This window comes from Andrena cerasifolii, chromosome 11 (assembly GCF_050908995.1).
Source record: "Andrena cerasifolii isolate SP2316 chromosome 11, iyAndCera1_principal, whole genome shotgun sequence".
NCBI lineage: Eukaryota > Metazoa > Arthropoda > Insecta > Hymenoptera > Andrenidae > Andrena > Andrena cerasifolii.
In genome coordinates, this window is record NC_135128.1 from 8,871,929 (window position 1) to 8,891,402 (window position 19,474).

A 19,474-nucleotide genomic window follows, 5' to 3' on the forward strand; every position below is an offset into this window, starting at 1 on the left:
TCTCTTCCCCGCAAAGGGCTGAACCTGAAAAGCTTAAACAGTCAACTACGTTATGTTAGCAATGGTGTGGTCAGCCTGGAAGGAAACTAAGAAAAGACTTAACGAGTTGGTGGCGATCGAGATAATTTCGATTAATAGCAGAGCACGCACGAGCATGCAAAACCATCGTAGAGATACACGAAGAAGAGCATGGAATGTAGACATATCGACGATTAAGTTATATATACCATGGTTTATAAACCATCGAAGAAATGCATGTAGTAGAATAAACCTTGCAAAACCATCGAAATAATGCATCAAATAAAATAAATCATGTAAACCCATCGAAGAAATGCATCGAATAAAATAAATCATTTGAGCCCATCGGAGAATTGGATGTTGTCACAGGATGTTGATAGCAGTGTCAAGCTAATTAGCTGCTACTTCAATTGGATTCATGAATAATTGCTTCTTTTATCTTTGGAATAGTTTATTTCTGTATTCCTGTTCCAAAACGAAGCACAGCAAATTGTATAACTTTTAATGAAGTTTCAGGTCTGAAAATACAGTTCCAATATTACCGACATTCACAAATTACATACCTCTTCTATATAGGTTTATTTTTTGATAACTTATTCGATGCATATGATAACTGAATTCATTTCCTGTACAGATTGTCACGAAGTAATGATTTCCCTGACATTATTCAATCAGACTTCTTAATACATAAGATACCATTATTGTATATCAATAATAAATACATCCATTAACCCTGATTCTAACAAACACCGATGATAATGTGTGTTATTCACGATTGCATAGACCTTTAGGGCAGTTTCCATGCCGGACTCTCGGGAAAACGATTAACCCCGATAACAGAGTTCATCAGTGGTGCTCGATATGTGAAAGTAATGCTTTTTAATGCATCTCCTTGATATTTTTCCCTTATATTTTATCATATACAATGTGTTATAAGGTATCCATTTATTCTTAAATATGTTAATTTGTATAATTATTGCATAATTTATGAAATATACTGTTTGTTACTTAAAAACGTATATTCCGTCATTTATAATCATGTGTACGTAGAAAAAGATTTCTGACCAATTTTGTCACCTAAGTAGCATTCACTAAACGTTAATATTTCCGTTAAATGTTCTTCATAGTTCATTCTTGGACAAACGCGTTACACGACAGTGATAGTTACTTGTTTGTCTGGTAAAGAATGAGGAATTTTTTCAACGACAGCCACTTACAATAAGTAGCTTTTAAGCTGCTGTAATATAAATATTCATACAATATGGTTCGTTATAACAATACAGATAATCGTGTATCTAAGAATTTTATCCCGAGAAATAGGGGGAATCTTGTTTATGCTACACTCGTCATTTGCGTTTCATTAATCGCATAGAGCGCAGATACACGTATGCGAATATGCCAAAGTAGAATATCGTTCCAACTAAATGGTGCGTACAGTTTATCGTGGAATTGAGCATTCTCTCTTCACTTCTCGTCGACAGCAGTATGCGAATGTAATTGCAATATACGTCTTGCGATCGAGTTAAAATAACCGCGCTTAGATTGTAGCGTGCATCCAGAATGTACAATTCAGTTGGGGTTATCATTTTTAAATGAATAATTTCCCTAAGAGTGTTATTGCCAGATTAACTGTCAAATTTTCTCGTTTGTATTTATAATACTGTGAATACGTTGGTGATGAGAATTTCATGGTGAAGGATCATTGACATGCATACTTGCTCTATAATTACTCATTATTATTAATGGAAAGTCAAGGGGATATACAAATTGATTATTTATTGAGGAAAACAAATCGCCGATATGTCTGAAATTAAGAATGATAGGAAACGTTGAATAATACTTCACCTAAAGCTATTCGTATTAAAATTTATCGAATCGTTTGTAACCGTACAGGATTATAAAAGGTGCGTATTTAATATTACGTGTAGCATAGAAAGTATTTATAGGAATGATACGCTATTTTTGTGTCTCCATGTGTTATTTTTATTTGAAAAAATTCGTTCGTACCGGAATAGGTATATTATAAAGTGACCAGATATTTTCTGTTCCAATGCGGGACAAGCAAGAAAGCAAGCAAAAAGAAAAAAAAGGGTTAACAGATCCGTGAGGAGATCTTTTCCGTAGTTTATTAAAGCATTTACGATATATTTAAAAATACATGTGATTATAAAGTGATACATTGAAACGAAATTAAAAATATTTCTTTTTTCACAACAAAAAAAGTAGAGGAAACAGTAACTTTATGCCACTGCGAGAATGTAAAAGGTTACATGTCCAATCCGGTACACTTTGCGGGGCACTTTTCAATGCGGGGCAAAGGGCTCAAATGTGGGACTGTCCCGCACGATGCGGGACGTCTGGTCACTTTAGTGTATTAGTATATACTCTCGCTTTTACAACATAAATACAAAGTATCTAATAGCAAAAATATTATCAGTAAGGTATGAAAACACTTGGCGAGCCACAATTTCCAAAATAAAAGTGAGAAAATGATAAGCAAACTGCCGCAAGAGTTTAGAAGGTACCATCGTAATCGAAATCAATTACAACATATTTTCGAAGAAACGCAGCGCGCGTTAGAAGCTATCAACAATGAGAACTTCTTTCCCGGAGGTAAGCGTTTAAAATTCTTTGAACTTAGCCACTTGTACAATTTCCCTTCGCCCACAATTACTTTTCTTTATTACAGAGAACATTGTCGATGAATTTTTGCCACCGCTAACATTGGATAGAATTACGCATATTTTATCGAACTCCCCAGCTATTATTATTCTGGGCCAAGATAGTAAAGCGAAAGCTACGTTAGTCAATAGTTTAATCTCTAATGATATTTTACCAGTATGCAATGGACTGTGGCGATGGATCAAACTCACTTACGGCCAAACGAACCATATCAGTCTTACGTTAGGTTTAGAATACGAAGTGGTGGAGAATTTACAAGCGAACGAGAAACCGTGGAGTACGCTTCCGATCGAAGATTTAACGAAATCTGGTAGCGACGATACAAATTGTCCAACGGTGCTTGAAGTTACGCTCAGTCTACCTATACTAAAGGATGGTGTTCAAATATTCGTCGCGCCGAACACTGGGGCGATAAAGATTCTTGCCAAAGGTCTATTAAGTATCTTGCCGATATTTCTCTATGCTCTCGGCGAGCAGCCTTTAACGGAACAGAATTTAGAAGAACTGAGAGATTTGAAGGAGACATATCCCTTTACTCCTGTACTTTTTGTATCGTCTCTAGGAAATATTTCGTTGACTAGTATCGATGCAGAATTCACTGAATCCGAGCAGCACAGACTGCAGAATCGTTTGAATTCAAATGACTCTACTTCGACGAAAGATGATGACAATGATGGTATTGACTTTGACAAAATGAATGCGCTTGGTTTGACATGGCTGGATCAATTGACGAACTTAGGCTTTCTCGGTATGGAAGAATCTGTCGAAGTTGATCAACTATCCTGGCTAGGCAGTGGACAATACGTTAGCTGTAGTGACTTAGTTGATTCGTGTAAGAAAACAGATCGAATTTTATATTTCGCCCGCGGATGTCTGCAGGCCTATCTCATTGACGGTAGCACTTATTTAAACGATGTACATTCAACTAGTCTGCGAAAATTTATATTCAGCGCTTTCGATATGGCGCGCAGAATTCAGATAACTCCAAGAAGAATACAATACGCTCAGCAGAAAGAGAATGAATTATATGCTAACTTGATGAAAATTGTGAACGAAAATCAAGAGGAATTAACTGAATTAATAGAAACTATCATACAAGAGATGAAGTACGATATTTTATTGTTGGACAATGATGTATGTTCGTACGAAAGCATTCCGTTCACCGACACCGAAAGGGCAGAATGGTCCGCAACTGTTAGGGCTGCAACTTCTGCGGTTCAACGAATGGTGCTTGGTCGTTTAGGGGAGAAAGTTGCTAAGCAGCTTGTCAATTCTGTGAATTGTTTGCGCGACACTTTCGTTGGGACATTACAGCGCTGTTTGATAAGCCTTGAAAAAACGTATGAACGTGATACTTGCGTATTAGCCAGTGATGCTTTAAAGCAAATACTGTCCGCTGCATACAACGTTGAGTTACATAATTCTTCGCCATCTTTAATACACTCTTTCTTGGAAAGATTGAGGCAGCTTTTTAAGTCTTTACCTTTACCATGGTCACCAACGCCGACCTTGGACGCAGCTTGGAGAAGGAAAGTTACAATTGACGTACTAAATTCTTTATCGGCAGCAAGGCTGGCTAGAACAATATCCACGCAGTTTAGAGATAAACTTAAGTCATCGCACGATTCGTTTCAAGCTGCTCTCAGATCCTTAGAAAACTATTACTCTGGGAAATTAGAGAGAACAGAGGAACAGAGGATAGCTATTAGGAAGTACCATGCTCCCAGATTAGCTAAATTAGCGCTGGAATCAACGTCAATGACGGATGCTGTCCGTTATGGAATTCCTTATTGCGGCAAAGAAATTGGCCGTGGTCAGTACGGAGTTGTATTTGCTTGCGATGGTTGGGGCGGTGCACCAGGTCCTTGCGCAGTTAAATCAGTTGTTCCGCCAGACGAAAGGCACTGGAACGATCTTGCCATGGAGTTCTACTATACCAGATCTATTCCAGATCATAAAAGGATAGTAAAACTTCGAGGATCGGTTATCGATCAATCGTATGGTGGAGGATTTGGTCTCGGATCTGCAGTCCTTTTAATAACAGATCGTTTGAGCCGTGACTTGTACTGCGGGATACGCGCTGGTTTGACTTGGTTGGAACGTATACAGATAGCAATAGATGTCTTAGAAGGAATACGTTACCTTCATTCCCAAGGACTTGTTCACCGAGACATTAAATTGAAGAACGTGCTGCTTGATACAGAAAACAGGGCAAAATTAACCGACCTGGGATTCTGTATCACGGAAGCTATGATGTCGGGAAGCATTGTCGGCACGCCTGTGCATATGGCACCAGAGCTCCTCTCTGGTCATTACGATAGTAGCGTTGACGTCTATGCATTTGGAATTTTATTTTGGTACATATGTGCGGGTCATGTTGCATTACCACATGCTTTCGAGCAGTTCCATAACAAAGAACAACTGTGGACCAGTGTGAAAAAAGGTAACGTTGATTTTTATCAACACCTAGAGGTATCTTTCGGCTCCAATTTTTTTTTTAAAGTATTTCTTGAATCGTAACCAGGTGTACGTCCAGAACGATTACCAATATTTGACGACGAATGTTGGAAATTAATGGAGCAGTGCTGGTACGGAGAACCATCCAAGCGACCTTTACTGGGAGCGATGTTACCCGTATTAGAATCTATTCAACAGAAAGCAGAAAAAGGCAAGTCCTTACAACAGCTTACCCCACAGAAGCTACAAGAAAGTTCGTCATCGGACTTGAGAAATCCTGCATTAGCGTTAGCAGAACCTTATAATCAGAGAGGTGCCGTAATCAGTCCGCATCCTGCAAAGCGTAGGACAATAAGGACCGTAAAACATCCCGTTTTCCATATCACTAATCTCTTTCAAACAAGCCTGTGTTCCAACTTGTACGTTCAGATGCGGGAATTCTGAAAGCATTTAACGCTCTCTGCTTTAAATTTATATATTGAAAATGGTCTGACTGTATTTATGTTTAATCGCGTTTAAAATGTGTACTTCTAATACGATCTATCATGTTTTACTGCACGTATTTGACATAGTTTTTAGTAGTATTGTAAATTCAGTATTAATTTGACGAATCTCTTATTAGCTTTGCATTTTTACTAATTCTGTTTACGTTACATTTATCAGTTTTTGTGCCGGAAGTTATAATGGCAAAATTCATTGAGTTATGTCGATATGATGCATAAGTGATTATCATGAGTACGTAAATGATTTCTCTTTTTTTATATTAGGAGCATAAGCGGTTGTGATGTCGAATGTTTCGCATATGTAATTAGTGGGACATTTTAAGCAATTTTTACACAAGACAAAATATTCCCGGACGTTGCACTTGTTACATATGTAAACTAATATCTCATTGTGATAGAAAAATATGTTATTGTTAGGAAGAGTATAACAAGATCGAATATTGTATATTTACTATTGAAGAATAAATAAAGTTTCCCAGTTTTCTATTTATCATGTATACATCGTTGATTTTCTTTCAAGTGTTCAATGATTGAGGATTTTAAATCTCTGAAACTTTAGTGGTATAATCTAAACTTACTAACAAATTTTGTGTTATTTATGCGATTTATATTGTTTTCAGATGACAGATTCTCCGAAACAGAATCTACATGAATCTCTAAATGGAATTTAAAAAATCTGACAGAAACATTTAAAACTATCATTTCACAAGATACACTGCGATTTTATTGCATAATTGGGTATGTAAAAAGCTGACTATTGATTATCAGCAGGTGTCAAAGAGCTAATTGTACATTTGTAAATGAAAGGATGAACGGTAATCCTTACTGACATGAAATAATATTTATTTTATGAACTAAGTTGCTTTCACAGCAGAACTCTTATTTAATCTTACAAATATGGATAAGTATAATATAGATTTATATTTACATCGTTACTTTTATAACTATACTGTGTTATTTAACATAGTGTTAAGACTCCGTTTACTAAATAAGCATAGGCTTATATAATTACAATATTATTTTTACATAATGTGTACAGTGTATAAAATAATGTACAAAAATATACAACCAATAACATGTTTGTGAAAAAAAATCCACCAACAACGAAATGTTGAATAAGCAGTGTTCGATCAGATCAACAAATCAAGATCAGACTTTGCATTTTCTAGATCATGCAAAAATCTGTAAAATTGACTAATAGTCATTTCTACAAAGACAGTCCTAGGTTTATTATCTTCTTCCAAATCCAGCTTCACTTGTAGAAACGATTTCCCCACATTATCCAGCTCCTTGCTTGCTGCAGTTACTGTAACAATTGTATATTCTGTTAGCATTACAATTTTTACGTTTTTTAACTGCGTCCTTATTATCTAAATAAACATTTTCACGCTAAGGGAAGGGGAAATTATTTACGTTTTCTATTCAGGAAAGAAATCAGATTTCATCGAAGTATTCGTATAAAAAGTAAATAGTATCTAGTACAGTAAGATGTTTCTACAACCAGTTTTATTAAAATATCAGGACTGTTCGGGTGTTCTGTTGCCCAAGGTTAAGTATTCTTACCACCGAATCTCCACGAAATATCAATTATCTTACTAACAGCCTTAACCATTTTATATCATAAATCGTTAGTCTTTTTGGTTGTATTTAACAAATATCGTGTATATTTCTCGGGCAAACAAATGTGAAACAACATCTACGTTGTTAATTTACTCGTGCATCGCAGCGGTCTCTGTAGTTGGAAGCATGTAACAAACTGAGATTATGGAAAGCGCGAATACATGAATTGTGTAATCAATGTTGCTTCGCAAGAGAAATGATAGAATTTACATATTTCTTAATGAGCACAAGCTAGGACTGCAGGAAATGCTTTGCAGAATTATTAGCTATTATATACGGTATTAACGGTAGAAACAAAGCAATACAACTTTGTTCCAAGTTGCTTCCAAAAATTAGATTTCCAGATCACCTCTATTTTTTTTTTTTTTTTTAATGAAACTACTGTTTATAAATTATAAATCTTTATCGCGCAACTTCCTGAAGGTTCCAAAGGCTATATTACTCCATATTAAAGCTGATTATTTAATGTTACAGTGTATCTGACAATGATGGCATCTCGAATACATCAGGCTTCCTAATGCCAGAGCTTCCAACTATCTCCAGTGTTTTATGACGAAGAATTTGGTAGATCACACGTGCCCTATCTGCCCGTGATTTATTACTTTATCTTTGACCTATGCAAAATAATTGCACTTGTCACGTATCGGTGGTACGATGAAATACTTCAAATCCTTATCTACGTCGAGCTTAGCTTGTTGGTAAGAGAAAAAAGGGGTTGCAGTCGCGGTGGTGGTTACCAAAGTGCCAGCAGGTAACCCAGGTCCAATAAATCCTTCCTGGCGTCGCGCACGCCTGTTATAAAACAAAAAAAAAACAGGGGGAAGCAGGGAGAACCGAGGCAAAGGAACAACGGCGTTCGACGAGAACGTTGGGATGTAATAAAACGCCACATTCCTTTCAGGGAGATCGCACGACGACCGTCATGAAAGCAAATTGACAATAGCAGCGGTTTATTTGTTCGTAATTAAGGTGTCGTAAATTAAAGGAGAGGACGCGACACTTGCCCCGACAAAGGCATGAATTACAGCCCGACTGCCAGGGGTAGCAGGGCGTCGGGACACTGGGCTGACAATGAGCGCCAAGTCGGAAAGAAATTTCTTTCTCCTCTTTTAGATGCCAGTCATAATAACGAACGGCGACGGTGTACTTCTGCCAGGGCTTCTCTAACTTTCCTGGAACGTCGGGTGTTATCTTTCTGTTATGAATGTCACGACTGCGCGCAGAAGCATCGGTACACACTTTATTCCACCGCTGGGAATGTAATCGTTTCGATCAGTAATTGGTTTATGCTCGCGAATTAAACTTTTAATTACGCAACTTCCGTGTTCTTGACGGGGCGTCGTTGTCATTACCTCCTCCTGTCAAGTGCGGTGAATTTTTCCGCGGAGCAATTGAGGGGTTTGTTAGGTTTCTGTTTTAAAGAAAGCATCCGAAGGCTGATAATAAATGGAGGAGCTCGGAGAGTGCCGCGGGACTTAATTTAATTCCTGATCTATGGCGGTGCGAGGGAACGTCAAGGATCTTTCTAAAGTACAGAAATTTCTTCCGGCGAGATCTCCGTGACAACTTGCGCGAGCATAACAAATATAAATGCCCCTACGTATCCGCCGGCAAACCGAAAATAATACCCCCGCGACACGACTGTTTTAAAGCGTGCCCGGTATCCTAGACTCGGATCGCAAAAAATGAAGAGAATATCTCACGGTTTTAAGGCGACGTCGCTATTAGACGGTTAGATGACAAAGCTGGCTGCGCTTCGCTCTCGTATCTTCCCCGATTAAGGCCGGTGCGTACCATCGGCGGGGGTCCTTGAGTTTATATGCAAATTCTACGTCCACAGACACATTGTTTTCGCAAGTTCATAAATAAGGGACGGTGGAATGAATCCGTTAGGTAGGGGCTTGCGGTTTATCTTTAATACGAGCGAGCGGTACATCGGGAACTTTCGAAATACCCCGTATTTGTTGCTGTTGAAGCTCGTTAGAATTTCTAATTAAACCACACACTGAAATGATAAATCTGTCTTAAGCTACTCCGGCTTTAGGTCACTCGGTAATAAGTTTCGCGAAGTTTCTTCGTGCGTGCTCGCCTCGCGGCTAAGATTATGATCGCGGTGTCATAATTACCAGCCGCAAGCATCGCTTTTCCTTCGGTTGTTTTCGGAAGCCGGGATGAAAATATCAGTTCCCGGCATTTCTTCCGTTATTGATTTTCACTGTGCTTCCCGCGCTCTGTCCACGAGCGAGCGGAATGTTATTGCACCACTTACCTACTCGGCGAGCAAATATTAAAAAAAAAAAAAAAAAAAAAAAGTAAAAGGAAAATCGAGGGGCAAACGGGTGGCGGCGATGGTGATGAGAAATCGATTATGCTCTAACGCCGGGGAAACACGTTATTAGATGGCGCCTTATACTTGCGAAAGGCACTCCAGACGCTTCATTTGCATTCCATTTCCAAAACGGCCTGATAATTAAAACGTTCAAACGGCATCACGTTTTTGCGCCCCCGCTCCGCGCGCAACCGTACTTTAGACAGTTCGTTTGCATAGTATTTCCCGACTATTCCAGAGCCCGCCGCGTGTAACAAGGTTACACTATTCACCGTGTTTTTTGCTAATCGAGCAAACTTTGTTCCCTCCCTGACAAACGATTGACGGAAGAGAGCGAGGGGGGTTGGAGATTCGATTAAACGGTAACGGGGATAAGGAAAGAGCAATAGCCATAAAATCGAGAAGGGGAACAAGACATCACAACGCGGACCGGCCGTGCCAGTTCAAGGAGAAAATTCGCATAAGCTGCACCGTTTTAAAAAGCATCCTTGTAGATGCCTATCTGCTGCTTTCCCAGCTATTTTTTAGCTGACTTTTTGGGGAAGCTTTAGCGTCTCGTGCCTTCTATTACTCGATGAATATAGGGTGCTTCTGAATTGCGCAGGCTAAAAGCTGCGGTGGAAACCAGCTATGAGAAAAATGTGGACCATGAATGCTGCAGGTATCTGTTTAATTATAAGGATTTAAGGGGCCTACCTAGAAATTTGAAAAAAATCAATTTTCAGATTTTTATATTTTTCTTGGAGTAGGTACAACATCTTAAAAATATTCCCTGAAAGTGTCATGTTAGTCCGACCAAAATTGACAAAGTGTAAGTAGGTAGGTGTTCCTCGGTGTAGCGCTCAGACCCAAAACTTTAAACGCGTTTTCCTCAAAATCGTGTTTTCAAAGTCGGTGACACACGTAACTCAAAAATCAATGATCGGATTTACTCGAGGCTTTGCAGGCTTATTTTAGGGTTAAAAATCTAAGCCCTATCGGGAGCTGTTCCACTTTTTAGCCTAGATTTTTTTACTCTCGAAAAAACGAGCTATTTTTCGCCAAATATCGATGCTTCAACTTTGCACAGCCGCCATTATGTCTCAAACTAATTTTTCCAAAATCGGGTCGGTTAGCGCCTAGATAATTGCATATATTTTCTAAAAAATTTCGAATTTTCAATTTTGGATGATCCTGCACCAAGCTACAGTTATCACCGCAAAGTGCCTAAAAAGGGATGCCTCGGGCAACGCCTATAACTCACAAACCTTTCAATACTTTTTACCGCAGAAAATTCTGAAATATCCGTAAAATGTACTCTTTCCAATAGACTAATATTTGATAATAAACGTTTATCGTTTTTTTTCTAGAAAAAATTCCCAAAGAAGCATGTTGTTTTGACAGTTCTAGGTAGGCTTCCCCGCTTAAAGAACATTGACAACGAATTGCGGGTTGAATAATTTCCTGCAGAGGTGACAGATGGAAATAGTTTGAAGAGTGTCCAATACCTCGCGCCATAGATAGTAGAAGAATAAATTGTAAGAATAATGACCAAGAATGTTAGGTAAAACCGCAGGGTAGGTCACGTTACGCGCATTATTCTTCGCCTTGTCCTACCCGGGAAGATAGAGTCTGAACAACCCCTGTTGGTATATTTTTTGCAACCTTCATGCAGCCGAATCATCGTGCGAAGTACGGACACGCAATTAAGGGCCATTCTGTGTACGTGCGTCCGTGAACAGAGGCGTCCCGTGTATCGGGCTGGAGAGAGAGTGGCTTTAAAGTGCGAACGATTTTACGCGAGAACGAATTTTCGTAATGGTTTGCCACAGATAAAAAAGAAACCCCCCCAAAAAAGAGAGGGAAACTGTCCATCGATCGGTCAATAAATTTTGCACCCCGCTTTTTCAAGACCCTGCATAATGGCACGGTAATAAAGCATGCGGCGTAAAGTTTCGTAAATTATCGCTGAATTAATGCGGGCTTGTATGCAGTTTTACGCCCTCCGCCACCCCGGCCCACCCCCTCGGCCGTTCCGCGGCTTAATAAAATTCAACCGGCACCCATGACCACGTGCACCCTCATGCACACGCACATGCGATCGCTTTGGTGGTCCCTTTACCACTATCGCGTCTCCGCGATGGTGTTGGTGACGATTCCTGCAACTGGGTGGGGCGGCGCGGGGGCGCCTGCGTCAGATGAGATATCCAGGAGCGTGTCTCCTGGGTTATCCTTAAAATATCCGGGCTATCCTATTACCACGAAATTCGAATCGCGGCGGCTTATCATTAATCATGGCCTCCCTTCGGCGGCCGGAGTCGCTAGGGCACCGCCAGCCGTGTCCTTTTTCCAGCCTGCCTCTGTCTCGTCCCGCCTCACCCTCCGTCGCTCTTTCTCCATACGTCCCTGTGTAGCACGTTTTAGAACGTAGCTCTGCGCGCTCGTCATGCTCGACTTTCCGTCCCTTTCCACTCAATCCCTCACACACGTCTTCTCACCTTCCCTCCGATCCACCCCCGCCGCTTCGATTGCTACACTTCGGGCCGAACCACCGATTCACGGCGGACCTTTGAAAGAGAGAACGAAGTGTGATAAATCTAGCGGGCGATGAACGAAGTGCTCGGCTGCTTGCTCTCGCGCTCACTCCATCGACTTTTATGCCCGAAAAGGCGGCGAGCGCCGGAAAAGGGATAGGCGCTCCGGGGAGATGGGAAACGAGCCTAAGGGAAAAATAGGGAGGAACGAGGTGGAAGGAAGGAGGACGGACTGTGGAGGGAGCCTGGATGCCCGTGTACGACGTGAAACACGGCCCAGTAATTTGGAGGAAATTTAAAGCGGTCCGTCGAGGTAATTGCATAGGCGTCTCTATGCCGCCGCGCGCGCCACTTTCCGCCTTCGTGTTTTTTTCGGAGGGTTTGTTTTTCGCCGGGGGAGGAGAGACTGAAAGGGTTTCTAATTAAATGACACGCTCGCGCGTTCGCGCTAATAAAGAACGCGATTAAATAGGAGCGTCGTAAAACCGTGAAAGAGAGCGACGGAGGGAGGAGAAAGGGGAGAAGATAGAGCGTAAAGTGACGAATAGAAAAAGGACGAGCGGCGTCCACTGGTACAAATACGAACGATCCTCGGAGCAGTGGCCGACTTCGCTCTGGCCGGTGTTACGGGAACTTATTAGGGAAGATCGGGGCTAGATGTTACGGGGGCAGGTTGTTACAAAGCGGTTTAAATTTTTTTTCGCTTGGACTATCACTTCGACGATGAAGTGGCTGATGTGCTTCAACCGTGCACAGTTGTGTATGTTGTTTGTTTGTAGTCGGTTCACGCGTTGTCACTTTATTACAGCTTTTTGTGTTTTCGGTACTAATAGTGACTTTTCTCTTTCTACTTCAATCTTTTCTACCGAACAGACAGGTAAATGTATGTAAATTAATATTATCACGTTTGAATCAGTGTTCCTTTAGCTACAGATTCGTACCAAGAACATAAGAATACACCAAACTGGTATGAACTAATAGCTTTTTATACACAATGGTGTCAACCGGGGCAAGTTGTTACAGAAGGAAATGGGCATGTTGTTACATTGTATTTAGTAATTAATTTATTAATTTAACCCTTTAGTTACCCTTTAATTACTCCTGAACAAGTAAGACCGTATCCTGTAGCGGAAAAAAGACCACAATTCTACGAAGAAAGAAGATGAAATCAGAAATTTTAACAAACACGCCCGTAAGAGAATCCATACGACAGGAACAACTGTTAAAAGAAAAAACGAAAAGTAAAAGTCGAAACCTAAAAAGATTTTATTAAAAAGTTTTAAAAAGGAAACTGATGACATACAAATAAAAAAAAACATACAGTAAAGAAAAGGCAGATGAGAAATAAAACCACCACAAATAATAGACACGAGTCCCCGTATGAAACGGACGACGATAATTAGTGCAACCGATTTCAGTAGTTTTTTTATTATTTTTAAAATAGATTTTTTATTGTACATTTATTGTAATAGATTCTTACCATTAATAAGTTTACTTTTGTCCAAGAAAATATAATTATATTACTCATACTAAGCCTGGTTTCGTAATATTTAATCCTGTAACAAGTTGCCTCGTTTCGTGTAACAACTAGCCCCTACTCGGGGCACGTTGATACAGCATGTCTTGACCTTCAAAACGGCTTGTTTCAAAGTCATGGTTTTCGTTTAATTGCGCGCGATAGCGGTCATCGGTAGAGGAAAGAACGTACTTTAACTGAGAGTCATTGATAGTATTGAATATGGAATGCAAAAACAAATAAAAAAACTGAAAAGTGTAACAACTAGCCCCGGTCTCCCCTACTATCTGAATCCGTAGCTACTTATCGTGCCGGACGTATTATCCCTCCTCGCCTCTCGTCAAGGGCGGGGAAGGAAGGAAGGAAGGAAAGGTAGAACGATCCACCGAGTGGAGGAGGAGCGGATAAATCTTCGAAGAAAGCTTGGATAAATCGCGGTAGCCCGCTAAGGCTGGCCCGAACTACGCGATACCAGCGGATCCTGTTTTCCATTTTTAAAGAGGCCGCGTTGGTTCGCCGCGCTGTGCCGGGGCTGGGTGGGGAATTTTCAAAACATCGGATGTGCAAATGAGGCGAGTCTCGAGGCTCGTTCCCGCCAGGCGAATATGCCAACGTCGCATAATTCCCGACGTCGAATGCGTACGCGGACGCGTAATAAACGATGGAAAGAAAGAAAAAAGACAACCGCCCAACGGGGAGAAAAGAACGAGCGGGCGAGCGACGTAGAGAGCGTTCGCGAGAGCCGGGGAAAGAGAAGAGAAGGAGAGAGTGATGGCGTGTGTACCAGTGGGTTTCCAGCGACACGATGTGTTTCCCCACGCTTTTTGTTTTAATTTCGTAGAGACCACCGGCTCTACCTCTCTCTCTCTGCCCTCTTCTTCCTCATGGGAGCCCCGCGAAATGTACCACGGTGGTTTTCAGCGCTGTGGATGCTGCTGAGGTATACACCCTCCGTCCTCTCCCCTTTACCATCCTCCCACCGTTCCTCTTTCCTCTTACCATCGCCAACCCCTCGCCCCCTCCGTTCTCCTTCCCCCTTTCCACGCCGTGTTATCCCTCCTCCGTGTCCGCTTTCACCGCCACCCCCACGAGTCGGTAAAGGGCTGAACCGGCCAGTGCAACTCACGACGAGATCGACGTCGAGTCCGCGCCACTCGCGCGTCCTTTCGTCTGCGATTTTTTCACGCGTCGCTCGACAGTTTTGCACGCGCGGTAAACGCGGACCACGGCCAATTAAACACTCACGCGCCGAATATCCGCCGAGAGAGTTTGCCCGGTTCCATCGAACGAATTGCCTGGCCTTTTTGGCTGTCCATTTTTTTTTTTTATTATCCGGACAGTCTCGCGCGGCCTCGTTACGTCCGGCCCTCGCGGCGGCGGAATCTAATTCCATTCTCGAGTTAATTAGCGCGCGGTCCCCGGTTTAATGATCTGTCGAACGTCGTTAAGCCTGTGCTCGTCCCCGGGTGTACTCGAGGCGTGAACTTTCGACAGGGAAGCGCGCGCGGCGTCAAGTAGCTGGAAAATGATACGTTTGGGACGACGACGTAAGTTGGAGGGTCGTTAAGCGCGACGACAGGTTATCGGCGGGATGTCAACATCGTGCCTGTCTCCTGTCCAAGTCGACGATCTTGTAATCTATCGACGCCGCGGAATGCCGCGACGACACCGTAAGTCAATCGACGATCGTTCTTTTGCCTCCTCTGCTCCTCCGTGGCTTCCTTTCCCGTTCATCCCCCCCCCGCGCACGTTCGCGGATCGGTTCGCAGTTGTCGACCAGGTTAAAGCCGACCGGGGGAGCTGTAATTGTCGAGGATTCGAGCGGAGAAATTGGTCCCGAACGAGTCAATAGCGGCCGGGGAAGCTCGAAAGAATTTATAACTTCGATAACCTCGTGATTCGTTGAATATATTTCATTCCTTTTTTGCTTCCCTCCCTTTCGCGGCGGTCTACTTTTTTTTTTACGGCTCGGGATCTCATTGAGTATGCATTCAATACACACGTTTGTTCCCACACCCGTGTACTTCTCGGCGCATTGTACAAGCCTCTGTCTGTGTAACAACGTCCGCATCTACTTGAATTCCTTCCCGAGTGTCAGACGTTTTTGCGTTAAAGGGGGGGACTCAAAGAGCGGACGGATCTTTTTGCCCTGTGCGAAACGACGATATCCAGATATTCCTGGTCTGCATGCGCACGTACGTGCACAGGCCTGTGCTTGTGTGCGAGTGCCTCTCGTCGCTGACGCGCGCCCTAACGAACGTAATTGCGCGAATTTTGTTTAATATTATGGAGTAACCGTGTTACGCTGTCTCGCGGGCTGGCCCGCGTGCACGCACAGGATTCACTTCGGTTCTTCGCGGAAGAAACTCGGCGAAATTAGATTTTAACTTGGGTGATAAATCCCCACCGCTGAGGGACGGTCCCGTTATCTCGAGGAATCGGCCGACGGGGTTAATGAAGGAGGTAATTTTAGGGTGTAACTCTCCAAGCTGCGATGCGTTAGCTTTGAGTTAAAGAAGAAGCACGGTTCCAAGGAGAACTGGGTTAGACTCTAGAAGTCGCAGTCTCGTCGCAACGACAACACCAAGATAATGTAATCGTGTAGAGGGAACAGTTACGGCGTTAGTTTCTAACGTCAACGTTGACGTAGCTGAAAAACTAGCGATGTGTTTCCCCCTGCCCTGTGAAAGGCTGAAAAGGTCAGTTTGATAAAAGGGGCTCATTAATTCTGTTTTTTCATGCACGATAATGGAAACTCGCCTGAACTTTCTTCTTCCCTTCGTTAGCCATTCCCGTTCCGCGGCGAAGAGGCCGCCTTATTTCGCTGCCAGCGTTGGCAGAGGAGGGACTTGTCATTCGGCGGGCAAGGGGTTAAGGGCGGGGGGGGGGGGTAATTAAGCGGCGATAATTGCAGCGATTACAAGCCGATAAATTGCCGTTATCGGAAGATTCGTTTGGCGAATTAATTTTATCGCCCCCGCGAATCCGGCGGACGTGTAAACGATTACTTTAATTGCCACGTCGTTTCGCCGTGTTAGCCGATAATTGTTCCATAATAAAATCATACGCAGCGATACGGCCCGCAGCGACGGGGCTTAGCTAGGCCGAAACTAGCGCGACGGGGGCTGCAGGTTTCGTACGGCGCACGTTGAGCGGGCGAAATTTATCCGATTCGAACGGAAATCGCTTTCCCGTGGAAACGAGTCTTCGCGGTCGTCGGAATAGCCCGAGGGTGGTAGGCGGCGCCGGCAGGAACTTTCCGATCCGGATAGCGTTGTAAAAACTAGTTTGTAAACATGTAATTAAATGGCCGGCTGATAGAACGTGTAAAGCGTAGCTTCCGCTAATGACCGCTTAAAAACTCCGCGGAAGGATTAGGGAACGGGATTCCCGGCGTTGGGAATTAGTTCCCGATGAAACAGCCGCGCGGAAATTCTTCCCCCCCGCTCGGCTCGCGGGTTCTTTCTCTTTTTCACGCCAGTAAATATCATTGCCACGGACGCGAAAGTTTCGCTTGATTTACGCTCTGTCGTTTAACTTCGGAAAGGTCCATTCGGGGAGGATTTCATTGCCGTTAACACCGTGCTCCGCGTTTTGTCAACGACGCTGGACCGGGGCGCGCTTTGTCAGTGGGACAGATCGAATATCCACGTTGATTGCTTTCTTCGGTTCCGCGCTTCTCCGCGATGATCGATAACGCTGTCGATCGGTGACGAACGACCCGTACGAAATACATATATTTCTCCTCGATCGTGGACACATACGACAGTCTCGGACGCAATCATCGCGGATTGACTCTGTTGCACCTTGCACCCCCGGACCCGGTGGTTTCGAATTAGTTCAGTTTCGGGCTAATTTCGCGATACCCGAGATTCGACTCTCACTGGCACGGAGAAATGTTTGGCTGCAAATCCACGAGACAAAAATATGTCTCGCATGGGACTTAAAGGGGGTAGTTGACTATTTCAGCTTTAAAAAGTCGATATTTTTTATTTCACTGCTTCTGAAAGTCTTATCCTTTACGAACATTTTAAACAAATGTTCATGAAAAATTCAAATAATTGTCGAAGTTATAGCAGCGAAGGTAACGCAGTGTACCGCCGAGTAACCGCGCGATAAAGGTAACACCTCGAACTTTGAAGCCGGTTTTCTCGAAACACCATTTTCAGAAACAGTGTACATCGTAACTCTTGAACGAGTGAATATTTTCACTTAAAATTTTAAACGGAGCTGTAGAATTCCATTCTCTATTGTGTAGAAATTCCGTATCAATATTGGATGTTTGTAAAACATTTTATAACTGATTAAAGACAATTTGTTCCCGTAAAAATGTGGAAAGAAAATTGATTAGTGCGTAACTTCCGCAATTTTTGTTCAAATTCATCGGCAAGTTTCCACACTGTAGATATTTGTGTATAGAATAATCACCTCAAAGCATTTTGCTTTCACATGATTGGTTCACCTGAATCGATGTACACCACCTGCAGCGGCGCGCCGTGCAGGACTATCTTTAACGATTAATAACTTCGACAATTTTAAACATTCCGACGATTTTTTGTTGTTGTAAATACTCGCAAACATGCCCACAATAGATTGCCAAAAGTACGACTATAAGGATTGTTTGGTATCAAAGTAATTTAGCGTCAAAGAAACTAACGATTTTACGTATCCAATCGTCCACTACCCCCTTAATTCTTTGTAAATTTTTCGTACAAAAATGGCGCGACTAATTAATTTGAGGTTTGGTAGGCTATGTTATTGTATCTTCAGCTATTGTTCTGAATTTTTGTATGGCAGTGAAAGAAAAGATGGCAGAATGCTGACAGAGAGCGTTGAACAAAAATCGAGAGGTCCTGGCGTTGACGGAAAGTAGTGTAAAGGTTATCTGAAACACAAAAAGGAAAAGCGATTCTTAATCTATATGAATGTGGTTATCTGTGGTAGTAGATTTATTGCCGAATAAATCTGTTACCGCTCCTAGTTTATTTAAAGAAGTTTTCCCGAATTTGGGGCAAAATCTTTTTCAGACTCAAATCAGGGCATTTTTTTATTTTTCTTAATGCATCTACTACCACAGATAGACAAATTCATACAGATTAAGAATCTCTTTTCCTTTTTGTGTTTCTGATAACCCTTACAGTACTTTCCGTCAACGCTAGGACCACCCGATTATTTTTCAACGCTCCCTCTGTATCTGCCACGTTCTTTTTCACTGTCACACAAAAATTCAGAACAATAGTTCAAGACGCAATAAAACAGCCTGCCAAACCACAAATTAATTTTTCGAACCGTTTTTGAAAAAAAAATTCACAGAGAATCACCTATCTTTCGGCCCAACAAGGCGCAAACCCCCTTAATCTCACGAGACAATTATCTCGTTATCTTATTATTTTTAATTATTTTGTCATTCGTTTCACGAAATTAAGGTGCAACTCCACGACGAGTCAAAAATATCGTGTCTCACACGGGACTTTAATCGCACGAGACAATTATCTCATTATTTTATTATTTTCTAATTATCTTGTCATTAATTTCACGAAATTAGACTCTCATAAGACAAGTTTCGCGATATACTTTCAAAAATATCATCTCTCGCCACTATCTCCATTATTTGCACTTAGTTGCTGCTGAGATTTTTGTCTCGTGATAGGAAAGTCCCATGTAAAATCACATCGTGGATTCGCGCCTTTTCGCAGGCGAGAGACCGCGATCCCGATGCGTCGCTTTATCGTTTCGAAACGGGTGAATGAGACGGGGCAAGGAATCGCGTCGCATGACGTGGCGATAATTTTAATTCGGAGTAATTAACCGGAACGTAATTGAAATCCGCTTATTA

The 19,474-nt window shown here is 42.1% G+C and overlaps 2 protein-coding genes and 1 long non-coding RNA gene across 4 annotated transcripts; 1 reads left to right on the forward strand and 2 right to left on the reverse strand.

Annotated features, from left to right (window-relative positions):
* Positions 1 to 448: 448 nt before the first annotated feature.
* Positions 449 to 680, reverse strand: LOC143374734 (uncharacterized). Its single transcript, XR_013086736.1, has 2 exons — positions 582 to 680; positions 449 to 483 (listed from the first exon to the last, which is right to left on the reverse strand). It is a non-coding gene; the product is annotated as an uncharacterized LOC143374734 (long non-coding RNA).
* A 533-nt stretch (positions 681 to 1,213) lies between these two features.
* Positions 1,214 to 6,159, forward strand: Ripk5 (receptor interacting protein kinase 5). 2 transcript variants are annotated; one of them, XM_076822652.1, is made up of 4 exons: positions 1,214 to 1,922; positions 2,456 to 2,631; positions 2,708 to 5,143; positions 5,225 to 6,159. In XM_076822652.1, the coding sequence occupies exons 2-4, from the start codon at positions 2,508 to 2,510 to the stop codon at positions 5,599 to 5,601; spliced, it is 2,937 nt and encodes a 978-aa protein (XP_076678767.1). In that variant the 5' UTR covers positions 1,214 to 1,922; positions 2,456 to 2,507; the 3' UTR covers positions 5,602 to 6,159. The 2 variants fall into 2 exon arrangements, with proteins under 2 accessions (XP_076678767.1, XP_076678768.1); XM_076822653.1 differs by having other exon boundaries at positions 2,460 to 2,631.
* A 202-nt stretch (positions 6,160 to 6,361) lies between these two features.
* LOC143374498 (COMM domain-containing protein 7) lies at positions 6,362 to 7,389 on the reverse strand. Its single transcript, XM_076822655.1, has 2 exons — positions 7,224 to 7,389; positions 6,362 to 6,966 (listed from the first exon to the last, which is right to left on the reverse strand). The coding sequence occupies exons 1-2, from the start codon at positions 7,270 to 7,272 to the stop codon at positions 6,791 to 6,793; spliced, it is 225 nt and encodes a 74-aa protein (XP_076678770.1). The 5' UTR covers positions 7,273 to 7,389; the 3' UTR covers positions 6,362 to 6,790.
* Between the last annotated feature and the right edge of the window lie 12,085 nt (positions 7,390 to 19,474).